Source organism: Condylura cristata, unplaced genomic scaffold, assembly GCF_000260355.1.
Source record: "Condylura cristata isolate star-nosed mole 26May11 unplaced genomic scaffold, ConCri1.0 scaffold00028, whole genome shotgun sequence".
Taxonomy (NCBI): domain Eukaryota; kingdom Metazoa; phylum Chordata; class Mammalia; order Eulipotyphla; family Talpidae; genus Condylura; species Condylura cristata.
Window position 1 is genome coordinate 17,759,155 of NW_004567129.1, and position 24,259 is coordinate 17,783,413.

Below are 24,259 nucleotides of genomic sequence, written 5' to 3' on the forward strand. Positions count from 1 at the left end.
TGCCATTCTATTATGATAAAATACATTTTTGCAAAAATTCAGAAATGTAGTAACATTTAATGAATGTGACCATGAAAAATATTTTAAAGAGGTGCCACATGACTTAGCACTTTTTTCCAGTCTTGTATTAAAAAAAAAAAGTTGCATTTAATTTGACAGTGAAGCTAGTCTTAAAAAATATTCTTACACTAATTCATCTCAAAAGGTTCTATTAATAGTCCTTTGGGAAAATACCATATATATAGATGTGAATTTTTTCCCCAGGATAATTAATGGAAGAAAATGTATCCTCTGCACAGATGAACATTTTCTCTCTTATCTTTCATCACCCAGCTTTGTTTTTACAAAAGCATGCATTTTAAAATACACAAAAAAGCAAACATGTTAAACATGGTCTTAATACAATATTACCTTGTAGCTGACTCATCACTGTCTCCAGTTTAATATGCTGTTACATACATGAAGAAGCTCCAGTATCCCTTTTCTGACTGACTTTAAAAAAAATCCCTGAATAAAACAGAAGCCAGCCTGCGACTTCTTTAGGCATTTCAGTAGAATATTATTATCTATGGAGAGTTACCTCCACAAAACTCATGATTATAGAACAGAATCTAAAACAGATCTGGGACAGCTTAGAATTAATACCAATTTAAATTTCATGTTTAAAAAGGAAAGGAGCTGATTACTGAAATTTAAAAAAGGATACTGCAACTTTACCAACTGTAAACTTTGTGTTAGAAGGCTGTGGTAGACAGCTCTATGCTACTAGGTTTTTAGCTTGTAAATAATGCAAACAGATCAGCAGTTTAAAATGCCATAGATTATAAAAACATGACAGGAAACGGGGGGAACAAAACAGAAAACCAAGAATGACTATCTAAAATGAAGTTGTATAACCAATACATCTAAAATTACAAAAAAAAAAAAGCAACTGACTAGGGGAAAAAAACCTCTGATAAAAATTGTTAATTTCTTGACTTGTCTTAAAACGACATGAATTTTAAATTAAAATGGAGTAAATGAGCTTTACAGGTGGATAGTTTCAACTCACTAAAATAATGCCAACAAGATAAGCTTGCATAGGAAAAAAATTCAAATTATTACTGGCTACATGCATACAAAATTAGAAATGCAGTTATTATAATTTTAGTGCAAAACCATGGCAGTTTGTGATGTCTTATAACTGCCTACGGTTGAGAATTAGACCGAAGTACCTCCAGTTATCACAGTTTCTGGTCTTTTTAATCAATTATTTCTGCCAACTAGAAACAACATATATGTAAAGATGGGGCACATCTGCTGTGCTACTAATTAGCGAAGTTTGAGGTCATCACCACCTAAAGTGGAACCAGGACTAGGGTCTTGTTGTCTTCTTGCCTGCAATGACAAAAATCATAAATTAGGGTTAAAATGTGTTTTGAATATCAAAGCACTCTATTAAAATATAAGACAGAGTAGCACATAATTTCACAACAACAACAAAATTTTGAACCACTATTTCCATGTGTAAGAAAAGACTTAAAATGAAGTATGAGTTATTTTTGCTATATCTGTATCTATATAGTTTTGGGACTAGAGGGCTTAACTTTAACACATCAGCCAGTCAACTTTCACTTTTTAGTATAATTAACATAGAGCACCAACTATAAGCTGGTCTCTATCTTATACACTCTCCATAGATGAACCAATTTAATCCCTGCTAATCACCTACAGCGTAGGTACTATTACGATCCATCTTACAGATAAAAGAAACTTAATTACACAGTAATATGTAGTCTGTCAGTTTATGACTGTATTAGTGAATTTCATGTCTTAATTCTACTTCTATCAGCTGAAATTTAACTAGACATCTCTGTGTTAGGAAATAAAATCCAGAATTACTGTAGATAAAGTACGGCTTCAAAATCAAAAATATAAATATAAATTTAAGCATTGGTGGTACATTTATATGCCCATTAGTATCTTTATAACAGTGTTTAACTACTAAGAAGCTTGACAATTATAAACATCAAGAATTTCAAGATTCAGTTCAGTACCAACACTTCTAATTCAATTATTTATGGCAAATTACTTAAGTAAGAGAACATCTAACAACTAACACATTGTACTTGACACTGCTAATGTAAGGTTTTACACAACATAGTATCCCTTTAGTTCACATTCAGCATTTACTTTCAGTCTCTTCACAAATGCCAATTTATTTTTTCATGATTTTTCTTTAGTGACTACAAGTATCAGTCAAGCACAAACATCTGTTTGTGTCTAGACGCTGGCTCATTTAGCAATAGTTTCCTTTATCAGATAAAATGACTACCTCCACACACCCCCCCCCCCCCCCCCGCCTAAGCCACCATCCCCTTATATCTAGATCTGTTTTTTTGCCACCTGTTAGATACCAGCAACCAGAACTAAGCGCGACTACCACTGCAAGTTTTAGTTAAATGAAATTGTGTATTAGTTTCCCCAACTGATTCTCTAATGTCTGTTCATTTTTAGGTACAAACATCCTAAAATTGAAACACTGAATTCCTAAGATCTAAAGCAGTGGTTAGAGGAAAGGCAATCTTGACCTTCAAATAACTATCTCGGCAAGTCACACTTATGTAAGATCAAGTTTAGTCAGAAGCTCCAGCAATGTACTTAATTTCTCCAGGGTTATGTTGTTTAGACAAAAGGGACACCGCCTTACTCACTTTCAAACTAAATGAGTAAAAACAAGTCTTCCTTCTACATTTTTATTTATCTCTTTAGCAGATTTTAACTATTTTAATTAGCACTCTAAACACTGATTACATTTTAGCGCATTCCTGTCAACTAACTGGTCAGGTTAAGTTACACTGTGTGACTGCTGAATGAGAGCACTATGTAATACATATGCCTCAGAGAAACGATTTATGCTCCATACAGAATCAATGCTGAATATAGTGTAAGGACAAATCAATTCTGCAAATCAGAGATGGTGATATAAGCATCAGGTTTCAGTCAATGAAGGTTAGAAAGGGGCTGAGCAATGAAGAAAAAAAATTGAAAAAAAAATCAATCCTAATTATATATTTATAATCCCTACTAACCTACCAATGCTTTGTGAAAAGGCTATTTTAGCTTTTGTCTTGGGGTAAGAATAATTTTCAAGTTATTTTCATAATAACAGGGTCACTCCAAATAAGTGGCAGAGAGCAGTTACCTGGACTTCTCCCTACTGGCCATGGGTTTGATTAAAATATATTTTTGGTAGAGCATGGAGAGAAGTGAAGCCAAGTTTTGCGCCACTTATTTTCTGGTTTCTATTTACAGTGTGAAGTAGGAACATGGAAGACGGGAGGGAAGACAATGTGAAGGAGAGTCAGTAACAGGAGAAATAAGAGGATGGTAAGTCTGGTAATGTAACTGTGAGCAGAAGAGGGAAGGCTGAGAGAGCTGGGAGGAAATTTAATGCTAAAAGGGAAGATGCCTGGGTTGTCATCTGAAGGAGACAAATATGGAAACAGATTTAGGTTCCGTGAAATAGTTTCCACAGGATTGCGTTTCAACAGCTTGATGAGCTGCCCTGCGAAGCAGTGCCTTCTAACGTGACAGCTTTCTAACACAGGCTGATGTTTTAGAAGGAATTCTTTCATGCCTACTAAGCTAAACTAGATGATGACAAGGAAGTGTTCTAAACTCAATTATTCTAAAAGCACAAAGTTTGTAGCTTCTAGTTTTGTCAATCCACTTGATTCTAACCTTTTATCAAGTTATTTCAGAATAAAGTTTTAATGTAAAGCAGGTACTCACAAGTCTGTTCAGAATGCAAATCTGTTTAATGTTTATAAATAATTTAATCCAGACACTTTACTATGCATAAAACTTAAGGACAAAACATAAAACTTAAGGACAACTTTAAATGGAAAAGTAAATTTCAAAATAAAAGAGTTGGTGGAAATAATCTACATTTCTGGAGTTGGATGATTTTACCATTTAAGTGGTATGATTTTGAACAAGTTTCTTGTTCTTTTAGCCTCAGTTCCACAAAAATGAAGATACATACTTGCTAGAAGAATTTAAGAATCATGTGTAAAGCAACCTTGTAGTATAGTTCTCATGCTATTGTTGCAACGAAGCTATTCAACACCTCCCAATATGTGTGAAAATTTCAAAAGTTAAAAAAGTGATCTGTGTCCTGCAATATTTTTTTACAAACTAAAACAAGTTTAAAACAAAATAAATTTTAATAAAGTCTACAGCTCCTATGCTAGAGAACAAACTAAGACATTCTTCCTTTTAGTATGGGTTAAGTGAGGGGAGACTCATTTATCCTTCTCCAATTCTCTCTTTTTTCCAATTCTCTTTCTAACTCTAAGTTCACATTCCCAGTTTATTCTCCTTTACAGTCTTTACCCAAAATGTGCCTCAGGAAAGCCCAGCATAGACAGATTTTTGTTTTAATTTGTCCTTACAAAAAATGAATGTTGGTAGTCAAGTGAATAGAAAACTGAAGTCTGTGGGAATTTAAAATAAATAAGAGGCTGGGACCACACAGAGTTGAAGGCTCCCAAAGCATAAAAACACAAATACAAAAACCACATAAAGCCTTTTGCCTGTTTTTATTTCCAAAGTGTTTCCACATAAAATTCTAAGATTTGCTGAACTGTCCTAGAGCTTCTACAGTACAGTAAGCGGTAGTTATTTACCCATCCTCTGACATTAAAGAAAAAAAAATTTGCTAATGTTTCATAGCCTAACTAAATATGAAAGCATGTTCTCAATAACAATAAAGAAAATCCCTTTTAGTACCACCACCTCACAGTTTAATTAAGAGCCAACAAGTGCTCTATTACAATTTCAGGTTAAGAGGCTAATCAAGTTGATAGCAACACACCGAATGTGTGTGAGTTGCTATCAAACAAATGACTTCAGTTTTTTCCCCAACAAATTTATTTAGGTATGATCGGAGTACTGTATCTGTCCCTTTTAAAAGCCCAATCTCTTTCAAAAAAGCTAAAAGTAAGGCATTTGCATTATAGTTATAGAGATGTATAACCCGAAGAGAACTGTCTGTCAGGGGTAACATATCAACAATTTCAAATCATGGAAGCAATCTCAAGGAGAAAAGGCACTTCACAGTGGAAATGTCTGTGATTTTTTCTTCAAAGTCTATTTTCTATGAAAGTATAGAAGCGTGCACAAATCATTAACATCGCATGGTAAATTTTCACTGAGTGAACATACCCATGCAGTTAGCACCTATATGAGAAGTTTAACATTATCCATACTTAGAAACGTGTCTTGTGCCCCCTTTCCAGGCACTAGGCAGCCCCATGGGCAACTGCTATTTCAACCTCCAAGAGAACTAAGGAAAGCTCAAAATCCTTGATTGTTGTGAAAAAAGTAAACACATACCAGTAGAATCTAGAGTTTCACGTCTAACATTAGTGTATGTTGCCTTAATGTTGTGTTGCCAGATACATGTACTGTGTGGGTAGGAAGGGGATGGGGGTGAAAAACTAGTTTTACTAAGTCCCATTTTAAAAATCATACTGAGTCAGGCAGCAATTTAGAACAGGATATAACCGCTGTTTTACAGATGAAGCTCAAGAGGATAAGCACCTTTCCCAATGTCATGGCAACAAGCAGTGGAGCTAGGACTTAAAGCCAGGGTAATCTATTATAAATCTCATGCTTATTCTCTATCAAGGTTTCTCCAATTATTTCGTATATTCTGCCATCTATTAGGTTCCCTAAAGGGAACTCCAGAGGAAGATCAGGTTAATCCCTACCCCTGTTTCACTCAGAGCATCGCCTCTTTAATCTGCTTCATACAATGAAGTTCTCTATAAAGCTTCAAATGAAGAAAGATTTTCATATATTTTTAAAAATTTTATAATAAATTTATTTTTACATATTTTGGTGCCTTTTTCCATCTCAGCTGCAATCCCCTTGGGTTTCCCATCACCAAATCATATGCCCTCACCATAGTCCAGTGCATTTCCCTCGCCCCAGACTTTCACATTTTTTAAAACAGTTCTACATACTAGAGAATACAGATAGTAAGATCTAGATACTTTTTAAAGCACTCTATGCTAACATTAAAATTTTTAAAAATTCTAAACAGGTGATTGATGCAGCTGATACGACATTTAAAATGCACAAGTGACTGAACAGTGAAAAACACTTCTACCCTCCATGTGCCCTCCCCTTAGACAGCTGGTTTCCCTCCAGCTTCCAGGTCCAATTTCTTACACATCCTACTAGAAAGAGACCATGCACATCTAACCAAAGATGTGTATCCAGTCCTTTTAAAAATACCCAAAGGTATGGTATTACACACTATTCTGCATATTTATTATACACCAAGGATTTAACAACATTTGGACAAGGTTATTAAAATAAATCTTTCTTCAATTCACTAGTATTTTTACTTGGCAAATTAATGGTAAAATACCCTTTCCCAGAAAAAGAAAATGCTAAGTCCTACTACTGAATGATAGATTGAAAACTATAGATTGAACATTTTACAAATGGTGAGTGGAAACATACCCATGCAGTTTTTAAACTGATTTCAGATTAGAAGACACTGGCAAAAATCAAAATTCTTTGGGCCACTATATAGTGACTTTAGTGACTTTAACTTTACATGTGTATTAAATACTCCTGAGTACTACCCTTAAAGTTTTAGCATGGGGGACATGGTGGTGCAACGGGTTAAAGCACAGCACTATGAAGCTATCTGTGGCCACTGCAGCACAAGTTCGATTCCTGACCAGGGAGCTGACGCACATGGCGAGGCAGACCTCTCCTGACCTGCCCGCTGCTCCCCTCAGCAGTGTATTTCAGCAGAACTGCCTCTTCTGCTCTCTACTTTGTCTCTGGTGAATCTTCTGCACCCCTGCACCTCTGGCTTATACCCCAGTTCTTGTATGCATAAATAAATCTTTAAAAATAAAATTTTAGCATGGCAGGGCTAGAGTTCTCAGAAATTATCCAAACAGGGGTGGTACATCCCTAAGCTCCTGTGCTGCCAGGGTCTCAAGCTCCCAAGGACCATTTACTGGTTACTGCCACCCACAAAGTACCACTGCTCCTCAGCTGTTGTTTTTAGTCAAGGCATCAGGACCACCCGCCGGAACCATTATTATTCTTTTCAGCCTCAGCTCTTTTTCTTTTCCAGGCAAAATGCTTTCTAACCCTTTCTGGCAAATTTTATATTTCAACTTAATCATTTTTATGGGTGATGTGGAAATTCATTTCCCAAAGCTAGGCTGTATTTGTGGAGACCCTTTGGTTAGGAAACTGGTTAAAGTCTTCACTCTTCCTTCCATTAACCAACTATTTGAAAGTGATCAAGTCCAGTTTTTCTCAGAGTATTTCCTCAATTGTAACAAGCATGTCAGATTATATGATGTAAGATCCTCTATAGATGTCTGAATTTGCAGGGGGGAAAGACAACATTATACTCCAATGTTGTTCTTTTAGAAAATGGAGGTAAAATGCAAGAAAATAAACCCCAAGCTCCTATTGACTGCCAATGCAATTTCTAAAATCAGATACCAACCCAATTTGTAGATGACTGTTCTTTGTAAGAACTAATGTTTTAAATTACTGCCATAAGGGACTGCAGGATCTTAAATCATTGATGAAAATCTAACCATTTTCTCTATGCTCTAGGTCACAATGCAGGAAAAGTGCCCTGATACACTTTAGAGAACTAAAAGGATGCCCTTGTTAGCCAGATAATTCAATTAACTGGAACCAGCACTGTGGTAGAGCTTTTAGTGCTAAAGAAATACTTTAGATCTATTATTTATCATAGGCTTACACATACCTAGCACCAACACTAAGTGCTTTACAAGCATTTTCCCATTTAATTCTCACAACTTCTGAGAGAAACAGTGATGGCTTGCAGGAATCTCAACTCGGTCTGATACATTCTGACTGAGCAACAAATGATATATCAATAAGATTATGCTTTTGTTTATACTTAAATATACACACATAAACTCACAAAATGTTTTTTTCAAGTAATACTATTTATAAGAGCAATCAAACCAAAATTTCAAGGACAATTCCTAGACCCAGAATATTTTTTTAAAATTTTATAACAGTTTATTTTTACATCATTTTGTACATTTTTTTTCCATCTCAATTGTAGACCCAGAATCTTTTACAAAAATATATGCCACAATTCCTTAAATCCATTGTAAAATAATTACTCTCCAAATATATTATAGCTGAAAAACAATTTCTAAAATAACCCTCCCATGAATTTAAAGTCATATTTAAATTCATTTAGCTTGCTCCAGAAAAACTCATCACTCATGTCCTCTGATATATGGGAAGATCTCTAACTCCTGCACACTTTTGCATAGACATCTTTCACCACAAATGCAGTGTAAAAAGCCCAGCGCTCTTTGCCTGATCTGTCCAGCTGGCAAACTTAACTCAAGTCCCTGCCAGTGTATTCTCTTGTAAATCCCCCAAGCAGAGGCTGATGTCAGTATTCTTTCTCACACTGGCACTCTACACTCCTCTGTTGCCATTCTGAACCTCAATGATGCAGCCTTCTGTTTGTACAAACCTGGTAGGTGCGCAAGGGCAGAACCCATGCAGCTTCACCTAGTGTTCCCCAGCTCCCTAATGAAGAACACAGCACATACAGCTGGGGTTCATTACTGAACAACTAATAAAATCCAACAAATCATAAAGATAAATATTCCCAGAGATTATTAACTTGTACCAATCTACTTTAACTAACCTACATGCTATGCTGTAACTGTAGTTTTAAGACCAGCAGACAGAATTGTTTTTTGAAGATGTCCATTTGGCAACTAAATACAATGTACAAAAATACTGTGTTGGGGAATACTGGGGTTAAAAACAAAGGGGCCCATCAAAAACGGGGGGTGGGGTGGGGTGGGGAGGGAAGTGCACGGGATTTTGGTGATGGCACACGGGTGACATGGTTGATGGGAAACCCGCGGGGATTACAATTGAGATGGGAAAAAAAATGTACAAAATGATGTAAAAATAAACTGTTATAAAACAAAACAAAAAACAAAGGGGCCCTATCTCATTGGGGGCCATAATAGAATGGAAGACAGATTTACAATTGATTCAATGTACTGTTCAATTAAAAACAGTAGTAGAAAAAAGAATGGCTGTAGAAACTACAAAGTGAAAAGGTTAATTATGATTGAGAAGGATGGAGAAGAGATAGATAACATTTAAGCTGGGCCCTGATAAATGGGTAGAAAAGTAAATTCTTGGTCAGAGAACAAACAGTTTGAGCAAAAAAAGTTCAGATGTATTTGATAATAGATTATACATTGTAAGGTATATTATACACTGTAAAATTTCTTCCTATTAGATATAAGCATCTAAAAGAAAATGCGATGTGAAGTCTGATGATAAGGATAGTATTCAACACTTAAAATATAAAAAGAATAGTATTCACAGCTTCAAAGACAACAATATATTGAATATCATATCCCTTTGATCTTTTCTCTCCCCTTTAAAGTGTTGCTGGAGACTTCACTAGTTACTATTAAGATCAGCGCATTATTAAGCAACATAAGTTTATTCACTGACAAAGGGAAGAATCAGTTATTAAAAGATAACTTCACTTTATACACTAACCACTGTAGATTCTTGATTCTTTCATCCTAAAAAAACATAACATCAAGGTATTAATATATGTTCATAGATGTAAGAAATAGTAACAGCAGCTGACAACTAACCATTGCTACTACTCATTTAATCCTCACTCTATCCTATGAGATAGGAATAACATTAGTTCTATTTTGTTAGATGAGGAAACTTATTTGCTGAAAAGTGAAATAAGTTGCCCAAGGTGACCAAGTGTCAGAATTGGCTCTTAAACCACTGTCTTGTGTGTACACATGCACATACACACTCTTCCATGTTAATTTAAATAATAGTGTCAATACAACTTTGTGCATGGAAAACACCACACTCTTCTGTATTGTATAACAATGACTCAAAATTTTTAATGTGGCAAAATGTACATAACATGAAAAAGTACTATCTTAACCATTTTAATTGCAAAGCTCAGTATTGTGCAACTAGTTCTTCACATCTCTTTTAAATGATCTATCTTTAACTCCACTTCTTTTTATATCAAAGATGAACGTGTGCTAGTTTTCTAATTTCTTCTTGTGTGAACCTTTACATTGATTAGAATTTATGAACTGGAAGCATGTGACAGGTATTAACATCCGGTAATATCCTTTTTAAAATATAAGCTCTTACCTTTACTATTCCTATTTTGTTAAAATATACTTTTTATAGAATTAGAATTTCTGAGCACCTTCCATAGACTTTTAAGTATTACTGTTTTTTAAAAAGATTTATTTATTTATGTATATAGAACTGGGGTACAAGCCAGAGGTGCAGGGGTGGTGAGAGGATTCACCAGAGACAGAGTGGGGAGCAGAAGAGGCCTACTGACGAAATACACTGCAGAGGGGAGCAGCGGGCGGGTCAAGAGAGGTCTGCTGTGCCATGTGGGTCAGCTCCGGGGCTGGAGACTGAACTCATACTGAAGTGGCTTTAGTTTCTTAATGCTGTGCTTTAACCTGCTGTGCCACCAGGGAGGAACAAGTATTATTTTTTATAACTGAAGTCTGTTTAAACTAGCGTACAATTTTTTAGGTAGAAAAAAATCCTAAACATCCATGTCAATTAAAAGTTTTATCAAGTTGAAGGACTGGGCAAGACTAAATTTCAATGTCTAAGTCTGAAGAAGTCATGGGTAAGATAACTATAATAAGAGTAATGAACTATGGTAATGGCACATGGATGACTCGGTGATGGGAAACCCACAGGGATTGATGGAGATGAAAAAAAAAATGTACAAAATGATGTTAAAAAAAAAGTTATAAATAAATCTTCAAAAAAAAGTAATGAGGAAGCAATTATTGTGACCACTGAGACAATGGTTACTTTTGAGGGGCTGCTGAGGAGCAATCAAAGTTTCACTGACATGAGTGAGCAGATGATAGTTATAAAGGGTGCACTCACCTGATAATGACCAAGCTACATATTTCTATACATTTCCTAAAGTAATCTATTGGTTTCTATATTTGTATTTTGCTTCACAATAAAAAGGTTAAAAGGTCTAGATTAATTTCATTCTTTCAGTATTTGAAAAAGTCAAATTTTCTTTAAGAGAATACACAAATGATGGAAAAATCACACCACTACAAAATTAAGGCAAATATTCACAGACAAATGGAAAGTAATATTCCCAGAATTTTAACATTGATTTAAAAATACATATTCTATGTTAACCTAAGGTAATTTTTACAAATATTATGGAAAAAAGAGGCAAAGTATTTGAATTAACAAATTAAGAAAAGACATAACATTGTTACAGTAAATAAGGAATTCAAATGCAATTTTAAAATTAAGACTAAGTTTCTTTATAGCAATTACATTTACTAAAAACAAAGTCACAGAGTACACCTTAAAAAATGAATGACAAAATTAAAACTATTTAAAAACATTATGCACAAACATTACAAAAAGAGCCTGAGAGTTGGGGGAAAGTACTAACCAGTTACTGCCAGCAGCTGTGAAACTCTCACCTCCATTTCCTCCCGATGAGACCTGTCTCTGTCTTCAAATTCCCGGGTCCTTCTCCTAGCCTCTTCAAAGGCTTGTTGTGCTAATGCATCCTCCTGCTGTGAGAAGAATACATGAAATGGGTATTTAAAATTTTTTTCAGAAATCCCCCCTCCCACCTCCCTGCCTCTCATGTCATCCCTTCACAGGGGATGGGTTCCCACAGCTCGGGCTCCTTTCCACTGGTTGTGATAAAGGAAGATTCTCTGGGTGGAGCAGGCTAGCGCTTCAGGGGCTTTAACCCAGGTACCTTTCTCATTGGCTTCTCTTTTAAAAATATTACTTTCTTTCATACATTTTTGGGAGCTATCTCAGTTCTTAGAGCACTTAATATGTTCAATATGAACATTAATTCTTTTGGCAAGAATCTTGTCCTTGTTGATAACAGTGCCAGCTGCATGCTGAGTAATTACAGATTCTTCCTGTTCCACCATAACATTTGTGGAGCATTCCTTTTGGATAGTGCTCGTTCCCGTCATGTCTAAAATATATAACCTTTCTTAAAGACTACACAGAGAACTACAGAGGGTATCTTTCCCCTTATCCTTTGTGTTGGTCATTTTCTGGTGATTTATTAGGAGGTGGAACTTCTGGTCAATAGGAAGGCATTATTTAAATTCTGATTTACAATAAAGAAATTTAATTTGGAGATTTTAACTTTTGAAGGACATAAAGAGAACAGTATTTCTCAAAACTTCAAAAATAAAATTTAATACAACACTTAAAAAAAGAAACAACTTTAGGTGTTTTCATGTTTTATTGTCACATCTTGGAAACAATAATTTTGGCCAATAATATTCTAACAACTGAAAATGTTCTTCCCTTTTCTTTTCTTTCCTTACCTCATTCTATCAGTAAAATCCTGGTTAAATCAATATTTAAACCAAAAAAAGTACAAAAAAAATGTTAGGTATACTTCAATAATTTGAAGATACAAGGTCCTCTATTTATGATAATAAACTCATAGGAGTAACAGAACTCATTATACAAATGTTAGAAATTCTAGGTAGCAAAAGGTACATAAAACTCCAAAGATTATTATCAAGAAAAAAACATTTGTAACATCTAACCAATCAATCTTAATCCTTTTCCAATTAATGGCTAAAGAGCTAAACAAGAAGGAAACCCATATATCTCAAATACACTGTCTCCTTTACTTTTCTTCAGTCTCAGCAGACACCCAAACTGCAGAAACCAGAGTCACCTTTCACTTTTTACTCTGAACTGTCTCCACCAAATCAACCAACCACCATCCATTTGATTTCCTAAGTATTTCCTAATCTTTAGTCTCTTATAAACATCTTCCTAGTTCAGGTTCCCCAGATCTTCTAGATTACCACACAGGTCTGCTAAACAGTTTCCTCCTGCTTCTGTCATTCCCAAGTTCTGGCAGAACTTGCCTTCTAAAGCAAAGTCTGACCATAGTAGCCCCAACTAAAAGAAGCTCCCTCACTGTCTACAGCACAGACTTACTCAACCTTTGGAAGTAAAACACTTCTGGATACTAGGATTTTTGATGCCACATGTAAGAAATTAAAAGATCAAAACAATACCAAAATCACCACTAGTCACCTACATTCTCTGCAGCAAGGGATGGTCTGGGAATTCAGTTCTACCTAATGAAATTGGAGGTGTAAGTCACCTAACAGTGCTTCTAAGAAAGGTGTTTAAGAGCTCTTTCACTCTTTCCTCCTTCCTGGGAACTGATACAGTGCCCAGAGGTACAACCATCATCTTCCAAACATAATAATGAGTATACAGTCAGACAAAGAACACTGTAGAGAAAGACAGAAAGATCCAAGGTCCCAATACTATAATTAAGTGCTAATCCAAGTCTAGATAGCTTTAAATCCATACGGTTTTAATACTTGAAATTTTCACTGACATGATGTGACCAATAAAGATGGTGTGACTAAATTTTCACTGTCATGATGATTCACTACATCTTTATGATATTGAACAAGCCTTTTCATTTCTCTACATCTCAGTAAATACACATAATATGAGCAGAGTAGGAATGCTTCACCACGCTGTTGTAAGATTAGATGAGAGATAAAATATAAAGTGCTAACTAAGCATACCCCCGGCAGCATTCATTAAATGCTAATTCTTACTTTACAGGCACTTACAGATATGTAAAAATGTACATTCAATTAAACATCATTACACATATCAACTATTCTCAGAATGCACAGTAACAGGAGCCCCACTTAATGTTATTGACAGCTTCCTAGAAACTGACACTTCAAACAAAAGCCTATAAAGAAAGCAGGTCCTTGAACACATCATTTGGGATTACTTTATTCTCATCAATATTATAAAGACACCTTGAACAGTGTTATTCAAGGGCCTTCTGTACTATATAAGCCAGGGGCATCTACAAAAGAATGTCTCATCCCCAAAGTGCAAAGGGTTTCTAGCATTTAGATTCCAGGTGAGGTCCATCTGCTGATAACAGGATACACTTTCTGTCCTGTGTGCTCATTCACACACTTTTCATTTATTCCACAAATATGTAGTGAGGCTGTATTATGCTTAAGTCATTGTACTAGGTGCTCTGGATATAATATGAGGAAACAAATGGTACTTTTCCCCATAATTTCTGTAGAGTGGGGCAGGTGGACAATGAACAAATAATTATTCAAATCAATATATAATTGTCAACTATGATTGAGTTCAGTAGAGGAAAATTACATGATGAAATGAGAACATGTGACATAGATGAGGTTTAATTCCCTAAGGAAGTTATTAGCCACTAATCTATTGCAGCAACAGTCACAGATTTTTACTTCACTATAAGAAAAAGAATTACTATGATAGTTATAGTAAAATAAGGCTAGAGAGATTTGGTAGTCCTCCACTTTTTTTATAAAGATTTATTTATTTATGCATACAGAACTGGGGTACAGGCCAGAGGTGCAGGAGCGGTGAGAGGCTTCACCAGAGACAGAGTGGGGAGCAGAACAGGCCGACTGACAAAGTACACTGCTGAGGGGAGCAGTGGGCGGGTCAGGAGAGGTCTGCCACGCCATGTGGATCACCTCCGGGGTGGGGACCGAACTCATGCTGAAGTGGCTTTAGCTTCTTAGTGCTGTGCTTTAACCAGCTGCGCCACCAGAGAGAGCCCCACTTGTGGGGAACAGAACAGACAGTTTGACTGAAATACACTGCTGAGGGGAGCAACTGGCAGGTCAGGAGAAGTCTGCCACACCATGTGGGTCACCTCCCTGGCCGGGGGTTGAACTCATGCTGCATAGCTGTGGAGAGCTTCGGAGTGCTGCGCTTCAACCCACTGTGCCACCTGGGAGGGCTTGTCTTCCACTTTTTAATTCCAACTTCTCCCCTGCTCTTTTTCAGGAAATGTGAAATATACATAGTAAAAGAGCCTGCAAGTTAATAGATGGTTAAAACCACTAATATCCCGCATCTTTCCTAGAGCAACCATAAGTAGCACTTCCCTTTGGAGGACAACATAAAGGGCACTTATGATTAGATCATATGTGCAGACAATCACACATGCTCAGACAGCTAGGAACAACTAATTCCTCATCTCAGGAGGTAGTCAGAGAAGCTTCCAATATTTGGTCTCTACTAGTACTTCATGGTCTATACCGGATTCTGCACAAAGTAGCTAGACAAGTGATCATAAAAGGTGACAAAATGTATGTAAAACCCATTAGGGAAACAAAGGCCTAGCAGTCCATCTTGTCACAGCGTACACTGCATAGTCTGGCTATTTTTGTCACAGTGATATTGTACTGCCTAAATCTACAATTATCTTCATAATTGTAATAAAGTAATACTTACCTTATGAAGCAATCAATTTAATAAATGGAGGTGTACGTTTAATGGAAAACTGAGAATCAATTTTTTTCCAAGAAAGTTGATGATTAAAGTGTTACTTGCATATGCACTATTCTGGTGGGGGGGGGATCAGAATGATATCACTGATCATATGAAAAGCAGAATAAATCTGCTGAGCAGCATCAACATAACTTCAAAGGCAACAATTTAACATTTGCAGCTGCAAATGGTACTTTTTTTTAGGGGAGGGCGGGAACACAGTCCCCCACTACCACAAATTATGCAGTTGAGTTTCCTACATTTGGGGAAATCGCAGGGGTGAGCACATCCTGAGTGCCTCGCCCCAGGAAAACCACCTTCGTGATCATGGTATCTCTCCTGCCAGGTTAAGTATGCAAATGGTACTTTTACCATAATTCTGTAGAATATAACTTCTAATTTAAGTAACTCTTCTAAATTAATGTCACTCACATTATCAAACACATAAAGGATGCCAGTTTTCCATCAGTGCTAAGAGGTACTTCAAACAGAAAATTTGTTATTTCAATACTGGTTCAACTTTTCTAACCTGATATAGAATCAAAACAAAATGTTTGAAAGCTCATTAGGCTAAAGGTTAAACATTTTTCTGTGACTGCCAAAATTAATTTTAAAAGTAAAACAGTAAGGGGGCCTTCCTAGTGGCACAGGAGTTAAAGTTTCAGCACCATCAAGCTATCACCAGCCACTGTGGCATAAGTTCGATCCCCGGCCAGGAAGCTGACCCACATGGCACAGCAGACCTCTCCTGTCTCATCCACTGCTCCACTCAGCAGTGTTATTTCGGCAGATCTGTCTGTTCTGCTCCCCACTCTGTCTCTGGTGAATCCTCTTACCCCCTGCACCTCTGGTCTACCCCCCAGTTCTTATATACATAAATAAATCTTTAAAAAGACAGTATTAAAACAAAGTACAATAATAATATAACATTTCTGGCTCTTACTCCAAAATCTTTGCATTATGTGAAGCCAGTTATTGCATTAGCTGAACTATCACAAAAGATGATACTTTCTTTGTATTGCTAACACTCAGTTTGTGGACTGGGGAAAATAGCTTGGAAAATTCTTAGTATGAAAAATGCTGTGGCTTAAATTATTTTTACTATTTATTTAAAAATATTTATTTACTTATACATTCAGGAGCTGGGGTGTAGGCTAGAGGTGCAGGGCAGTGAGAAGATTCACCAGAGAAGGTGGGGAGCAGAATGGGCAGATCTATTGAAAACACTGCTGAGGGGAGCAATAAGCAAGACAGGAGAGGTCACTGCTGCACTATGTATGTCCCCTCCATGGCTGGGGATCAAACTCATTGTGCTGCAGGGACTGTTTATAGCTTCATAGTGCTGAGACTTCAACCCTTGTGACACCAGGGAGGTCCATACCTGTTGTTTTAATAAAACATCCAGTTTTAGAAGTCAACTCTATCTGAAAATTTTCCCTTATATAATTTCAATCTGCTGTATCACTTAGTCGTCCATACTGCTCATTACTGACTACTTTTCTGAGTCAGGGGACCCCAAATCTCTATGGAAATAAAAATATGTTTGAAAAAGATGCCTTTTAATAATTTAAATTCTGAATCTGCATTATTTAGTTGTAAGGTCTTCTTTCTTTTTTTTTAAGTCTCTTGATATTAATAAAATTTTCACATTTCCAAGCATGTAAAACAACACAGTAAAAGACAATAGAATGACAAAAAGGTTAATTCTGTAGCATCTCTTTCCCAAAAGCTTACAGGCTGATACCACTGCTTAATTTTTTTTTTTTTTTTTTTTTTTTAAGTCTTGCTTTCTAGGGGTTTGCTCCTGGGTCAACATAACTTAGTGGTCAGCTATGATGGTCAGAGGTTTTGCTTAATCACCTCAAGCCACTTACAAAGTACAGGAAGTTTCAGCCAGAGACTTGTAGCCTGAAAGAGCACTCTTTGTTTACTCCTGAACAGGTGTAGTCTAGCACATACACACAGTCTTCTGGACCATAGGTTAAGTGTGATCTTACTGAGGTCAACTTCAGCTATCTCTTTTTCTAAGGCTGCCTGATAAAATTTCTGGATAGTCTGCATTTTACTGCTTCCTTTAATGCCAGCTCTCACCAACTGTTTGTGACAGAGAACTCTATTGTTTCTAACACGTGGGCATGGATTTAATCACGTCAACTCCCTCTAATAACAGCAGAGTCCTCAGGACTCCCTGTCTCCTGATGGTGTAATGTGAGGGACCACGGAGCAGAGGGAAGGGATGAGAGTGACCTTACTGAAATGTTACAGACTGCCACTATGCTTATTGAAGTTCCACATTTATTTGAATAAATGCCTCTCAATTTATGTCCTTTTGTTGATTTCCAGACATCTTAACTGGTTATAAGTAATTTTGTCCAGTTTATTCTCTGCTTTCTAAGAAGAGGACTTGCCCAAGCTCCTCACTTAGCCATGCCACAAATCCTGGTTCTACACTTACTTTGAACTGTTTTTTCCCTCATAATGTTCTGAAAATCAAGTACAAAATATTAAGCACCTTTTTTTTTAGTCTCCACGTGGTAGGTTGGTTTCTTGCCTTCTCCATATGGTTTATTTCTAGTTTGATTCCTTCGTGGTCGGAGAATATAGTTGGTATGATTTCGATCTTAGTGTATCTATTGATATTTATCTTGTGACCCAGTATATGGTCAATCCTAGAGAATGATCCATGTGGATTTGAGAAAAATGTGTACTAGCACCTTTTACTAGGATTTGAAGTTCCCCCACCAAACAGATAGGGGTATCCCAACAGAAATTAGAATCAATGAGGGAAAAGCTTTCCCAATATCAGAATCAGAGTTGGGTCTCAACATCTTCAAGAGTCCTCACATTCCTTGACCGTGTACTTTTTAAGAAGAGGTAAAACAGATCCACAGACAAAGGCCAGGTTAAGGGGAGAAAGAGGGACTGTGTCCAGTAAAGCTGGTGCTGACCTACCTGGGCTCGCTCCTCATCAAATTCCAGGCAGCCCATGCCATCCAGCCTCTGGAGATCAATCCAGCCTTTCCAAATAACACAGACTCCATTCAGGATCATGGGAGCCTTCAAATAAACCTAAGACACAGAAAAAGAAGGATGAAATCAATGATAAGCCATCACATGTGAAAAACAAAGATAACCTTACTTTCACCATAATTTTTTTAAGTAAATAAAAACCCACAGAACAAGTCTTTACTTCTTGTATGATTTCCAAATCCAGATAATTTTCAGTTACCAAATTAATTTTTTATTGACTGAAAATATAATTGTTTTAGAGCAATTCAAACTTCATCAAGAAGGAAAAGTGCTAATGCTGTCACCCTGAGATGAGTATTTTGATACAATAAGAAATGTGTATTTACTACAATTCTTACATTTTCCACCTTAACATCACTTTTTTTTAAAAAATTGATTTATTTGTGCATACAGAACTGGGATACAGGCCAGAGGTGCAGGGGTGGTGAGAGGATTCACCAGAGACAGAGTGGGGAGCAGAACAGGCCAAATGGTGAAGTACACTGCTGAGGGGAGCAGCGGGCGTGTCAGGAGAAGTCTGCCACACCATGTGGGTCTCCTCCAGCGCCAGGATCAAACTCAGGCTGAAGTTTCTTTAGCTTTGTAGTGCTGTGCATTAACCAACTATGCCACCAGGGAGGGCCACATCATTTTTAATGCTTTTAAAATACAATGTTAGGGCCCTCCCTGGTGGCGCAGAGGGTTAAAGCACAGCACTGAGAAGCTAAAGCCACCTCCACATGAGTTTGATTCCCGCCTGCCCAGGAGGTGACCACATGGCATGGCAGACCTCTCCTGACCTGCCCCCTGCTCCCCTCAGCAGTGTACTTTGTTGATCTGCCTGTTCTGCTGCCCACTCTGTCTCTGGTGAAGCCTCTCACTGCCCCTGAGCCTCTGGCCTGTACCCCAGTTCTGTATGCACAAATAAATAAATCTAAAACAAACAAACATAAAAAAAACAACACAATGTTAGTTCAGGTCTTTCTTAACTAGTTTAACATGGACTTCCTGAACACATATGCACATAGATTTTTTAATCTTGTTGTCTTAACAAATATTTCTGGAAATGCAGAAGCAGGATTTCAATGAGCTTTCAAAACTCCAGGTTATCAAATACAACCTTTACAAGAGCCTCATAAAGAGTTAATATACATATTGGATAATCCTAATATTCCTGTGAGCTAAAATTAGCATTATTTGTTACACATTAATTCTGTAAAAATTTCCTAAGACCGTTTTTCATTTATTTAATATAGTCTTATTTTTCAAAAGTTGGTTCAACCTGGTCATGAATCTTCACCAGAAGCTGGGACACCTACACCATAGGTTTTTCTGATGTAAACTGCTCTCTTCTGAAACAGGTTCAGTAAGTCCCTTACTAAGGACACCCTGACCAAGGAAGGAACCACGAGGCTTCCGCCTCTCAGACACACAGCTGGGATTACAAACTTACTGCTGAGAATTTCTTTCTGAGTAAAAAGTTGGAAGCACCACCTTGTTCTCTACTCAATTCAGCAGTTTCTTCAACAAAGAATTTGGGGGCATTCTTGTTTTTACAGGTTTACTAAGCATAACTGTTAATAAGTATAAATATGAGAGAAACATTACAACTGAGACTATATAGAAAACCCGTAAGACTTATATGCCTTCATGGTATAGATTTGTGTCACCCTCCACTTCATTATCTAACACAACCTTTATTCCTGTTAAGGTTCTAATAAACCATGTTGAACCAATTTGTACTGGAAAAAAAGAAAAGCCAAAAACTAAGGCTCCATTTCTCCTCCTATTTGGACCAAGGGAAATAGTCTACAGTTATAGCTGAAACCGTTTAACCACACATTTCCTTCTGGTCTGATAAGTGCTCATTCCCTTCCACATTATAAATTTAAAACCCCACTGATGTGTACCTAGTCAAACAAATGATTATGACAAGCTCTTATTCAACATCTCACTAACAATCCCCCCCTTCATGGCCTATCAATATAACTTGACTTGCCACACCTACTCAAAATTTATACCTATTCTTTCTAATGGGGCAGGTGGTATCACACAATGAGAAGCATAACATTTCACCTATTCATGCACCTCATTATTTTAAGTTCTCATCTAATCATGAAGATAATTCTTACCCAATAGAGAAAGGCCAATTTGATCATCAATGATTTATGTTTTATAGAATCAAAAATTCCATAATCTAGCTTTTCACATTAACCTCCATAGTCAAAATAATTTTCTCATGAACTTTTTAAAAAGTCCATTTATCACTTCTTTATAAAATTTCTCTCTTGACAAAGAAAACCACTGCTCTATTTGGGCAATTCCTAAGTGGGTTTAAAAAATGGCTCCAATTCTTAATCAAGGCTTGTGCATGTAATCATAGTTTAAAATAAAATTTAGATTATCCCACTTATTTATTTACATGTTCACATGAAAGTAGTTTTATATGTAGATCTTCAAAGTTAAGGCTTGGCACTTTCATACATTCATAAACACCAAACCACAAAGGATGAAGACAATAACATTCTGTCTCTTAACAGTTTGACATTTTGTAATGTAATTCAATAAAGTCAGTTAAACACTAAAACTTTTTCACTTAAAATAATGATGCCTTATTTCAAATTGTGAAAAGAAACTTATTAGAATACGATCTAGGGATTAAACCTATCACCCTAAAACAATTAAATATATAGGTAAAAATGGGCTTTATAAAGCCTTTAAAATGGGTCACTAGATTAACATTTGTGGTAATCCTCTTATGTAAAGTTGATATAAATACTCAATTAGTGAATACTAAGTAATTGCTTCCAGGAAAACACAGCTAGGTTCCTATAAGCCTCTGGTCACCTCTTCCTCAGCCAGTGAGTACATGATCTTGTGTTATGTCTGTTTGTGTTTACAGATACCTTATTTAATACATATTGCCAATCAAACACACCACCAACAAAAGACCAGTTCATTTTTCCATACATAAAATATCAGAGAATGTGTGTAAGACTCACAGAATTTTCCTTTACGCCAGCAATGTCATACCTATGGATGTGTACTCAAACTTAATCCAAGATGTGCACAAAATACTTGATTACAACAAAAGTTTACTCAAGGAATTTTTAGCAATAATGGAAGACTAGAATAACCTAGATATTCAATATCTTCTTATGAGACGTTACCTAATCAAGCAATTTGTATTAAATAAGGTATCTGTAGACACAAACAGACATAACACAAGATCATGTACTCACTGGTTGAGGAAGAGGTGACCAGAGGCTTATAGGAACCTAGCTGTATTTTCCTGGAAGCAATTACTTAGTATTCACTAATTGAGTATTTATATCAACTTTACATAAGAGGATTACCACAAATGTTAAGAGTCAACTGTGATTATTTTTAAAGGAAAAAGAGTATTATTGCTATGCTTAACCCTAAGACCTCATAGGAAGGACGAAAACAAAATTTACTTTGGAATCAGATAAAACCTGGGTTTAAATTCTGTGTGAGTCTGAGAAAAATTACTAAGTTTGCTAGACGGTTTCTGATTCTTCAACATACAAAACCAGGCTAAATAATGCCATTTTTATAGGCTACAGGAATAACTAGTTAGTGTTTGTAGAATTTATGAAACATACAGAGCACCATAGAAACCCAACTGTTTACACACATATTTCCACTAATTAATTTCACACAGTACTTACCTTCCTAGGGAAAGAAGACTGTTTTTGACACAATGAAGTCTTTCCCACCAGTGAGTCAGCAGAGAAACATAGTGCAATGTCACTGGCACCCAGGACAAAAAGATTTTCCACTAGGAAATATGTACCCTGCCTTTTAGTTGTAACAATTCCTGTAGTCTATTTAACAGATTCTTTCAGAGATACTTTATTAATACTCATCCTGTTTAGCTACTTGCTCCTGGCTCAAAGGGCTCATCACATGTTAATAATCACCACTGTTATTCAACCTCACTTGCCTCTGAATTATAATAACTGGGTTGCATGTAACTATAAACAATTGTTTATAGTTGTTGTAAAAAAGTAAAAAAAATGTAGAACTCGATCAATTTGGGACAGCTTATAAAGCATTCTGACAACAAAAATGACATTCTTCTGAAAAATGATGTCTAGTGAAAACTAACAATACATGACACCAGATTTGTGTGGTACTGTACAGTCTGTATATATTATCTGTATGCTCTTTGTGTTTTCAGAAGAATGCTCCACCTAGAGACACTGATGGTTGTGTGAAAGCTAATCCTTTTGTGAGTCAATCATACCATTTACATGTAGACTCAGATATACAAGGCTTCTTTAAATAGAAAAATATTTGTTGTCTAGTCTAAAATTTGGTTAACGTGTAATAAGATTTATATGCTTACATAAAGTTTTTCTTCATGGAGGTCTATTAGAAATCTGCTGGCTTCCTCACTATATTAAAATGTAATTTTTTCTAAAGTAGTCTAAATATCACAAGCCACTATAAACTTGCACACTGTGGAGAACTCTGAAGCTATTTCTGGATTCTCTAAAACTCCATGCCTCCACTTTGAACTTAATTTAAAGAAGCTCCTGCCCCACCACAAAGCAGTTTCATACTGCTCCTGTCATTTCTTAGCTCTTTCTTCAAATACTTAACTACTCATGTTTAGTTAGCATTACCACTTTAAGTTTGTATATTTTTTTAAAACTTTCAAAAATTTTCCAAGTCCTACTTGACTATTAAAACCATTTGATAAGAAAATTTTAAAACGAGAAATTAAAGCTGAGAGACATTTACATGATTCACTTTCAGATTTACACACAGCTATTAAAGGGTAACAGCTAGCATCCAAAACTCCTGAGTATATTCACCTAAACCACAGTTGTATTAGTGAATTGCATTATTAATGTTTTCCAAATATTTCAGTGTACATGAAAATAGACTGCTTCCTAAAGAACAAACAGACTGGTTAGTCAATTGCATGGTTAAATCCAGAGCATCTAGAACAAAATTAACATTAACTCTTTATATGTCTTCAGACTAACACCCTATGGCTACTTCCTGTCTTCCCAAAATCAAATTAATTTTGTCCTCTTCCTTCTATGATTCAAATAAGCAATGTATGTCTAAGAATCCTGAACATGTTCTGACCTGAGAGATAGAACTTCAAGTGAAAAGCATACAAAATTAAATTATAAAAGTATTTTTTTCTTAAGACAAAAAAGTAAACAAATAAAGGCAGATGCTTTTCATTATAAACCATTCCTGAAGTTAACAATGTGAGAATTATTTTAAAAAATATTACAGCTGATATGACCAAATAGTTAATAATATTAGCACAAAATAATTGGTAATGACTACTTTTCTAGAAGCTCAACCAAAACCACAGTCACATAGTAAATTAGAAAAACAATTCAGGTCAACAGAAAGATTAAAAAGAAAAACATTAGGGTTAAAGGTTGTTTTGAAGTCATCAAAATGAGTACTAAAAAGAGCATACTGAAATATTAATGGTTTCTGACTTGAATGGAAAGAGTAACTTGATAGGCTAAAAAACTTAATGTAAGGTTTTGGAAGATAGTATATGGAGCTTCAGGCAACTTACCTAATGATTATTAGCAGCAATGTGGTAATGCAAAGAGCATATAGATTCTGGGGTAAAAAAAACCTCAGCCTGGATCCTAGTTCTATGTAGGAAACGAGTTTGACTCCTGAAGATTTTATTTAACCTCTCTGGTTCTCAGTTTACGCAGCTGTAAAATCAAGCTAGCACTAAATGTATTCTAAAAATCAAATAAAAACCTCACTATAATGT

The 24,259-nt window shown here is 36.0% G+C and overlaps 1 protein-coding gene across 1 annotated transcript in view; it reads right to left on the bottom strand.

The window, feature by feature from the left end:
* Positions 1-15: 15 nt before the first annotated feature.
* CBFB (core-binding factor, beta subunit) overlaps positions 16-24,259 on the bottom strand; it is a 35,658-nt gene continuing 11,414 nt past the window's right edge. The window contains exons 3-5 of the mRNA XM_012730753.1: positions 18,415-18,531; positions 11,552-11,678; positions 16-1,377 (exon numbers count right to left, since the gene is read on the bottom strand). Coding sequence (XP_012586207.1) covers positions 1,355-1,377; positions 11,552-11,678; positions 18,415-18,513 — 249 coding nt within the window. The 5' untranslated portion in view covers positions 18,514-18,531 and the 3' untranslated portion in view covers positions 16-1,354. The remainder of the gene's footprint in view (positions 1,378-11,551; positions 11,679-18,414; positions 18,532-24,259) is intronic.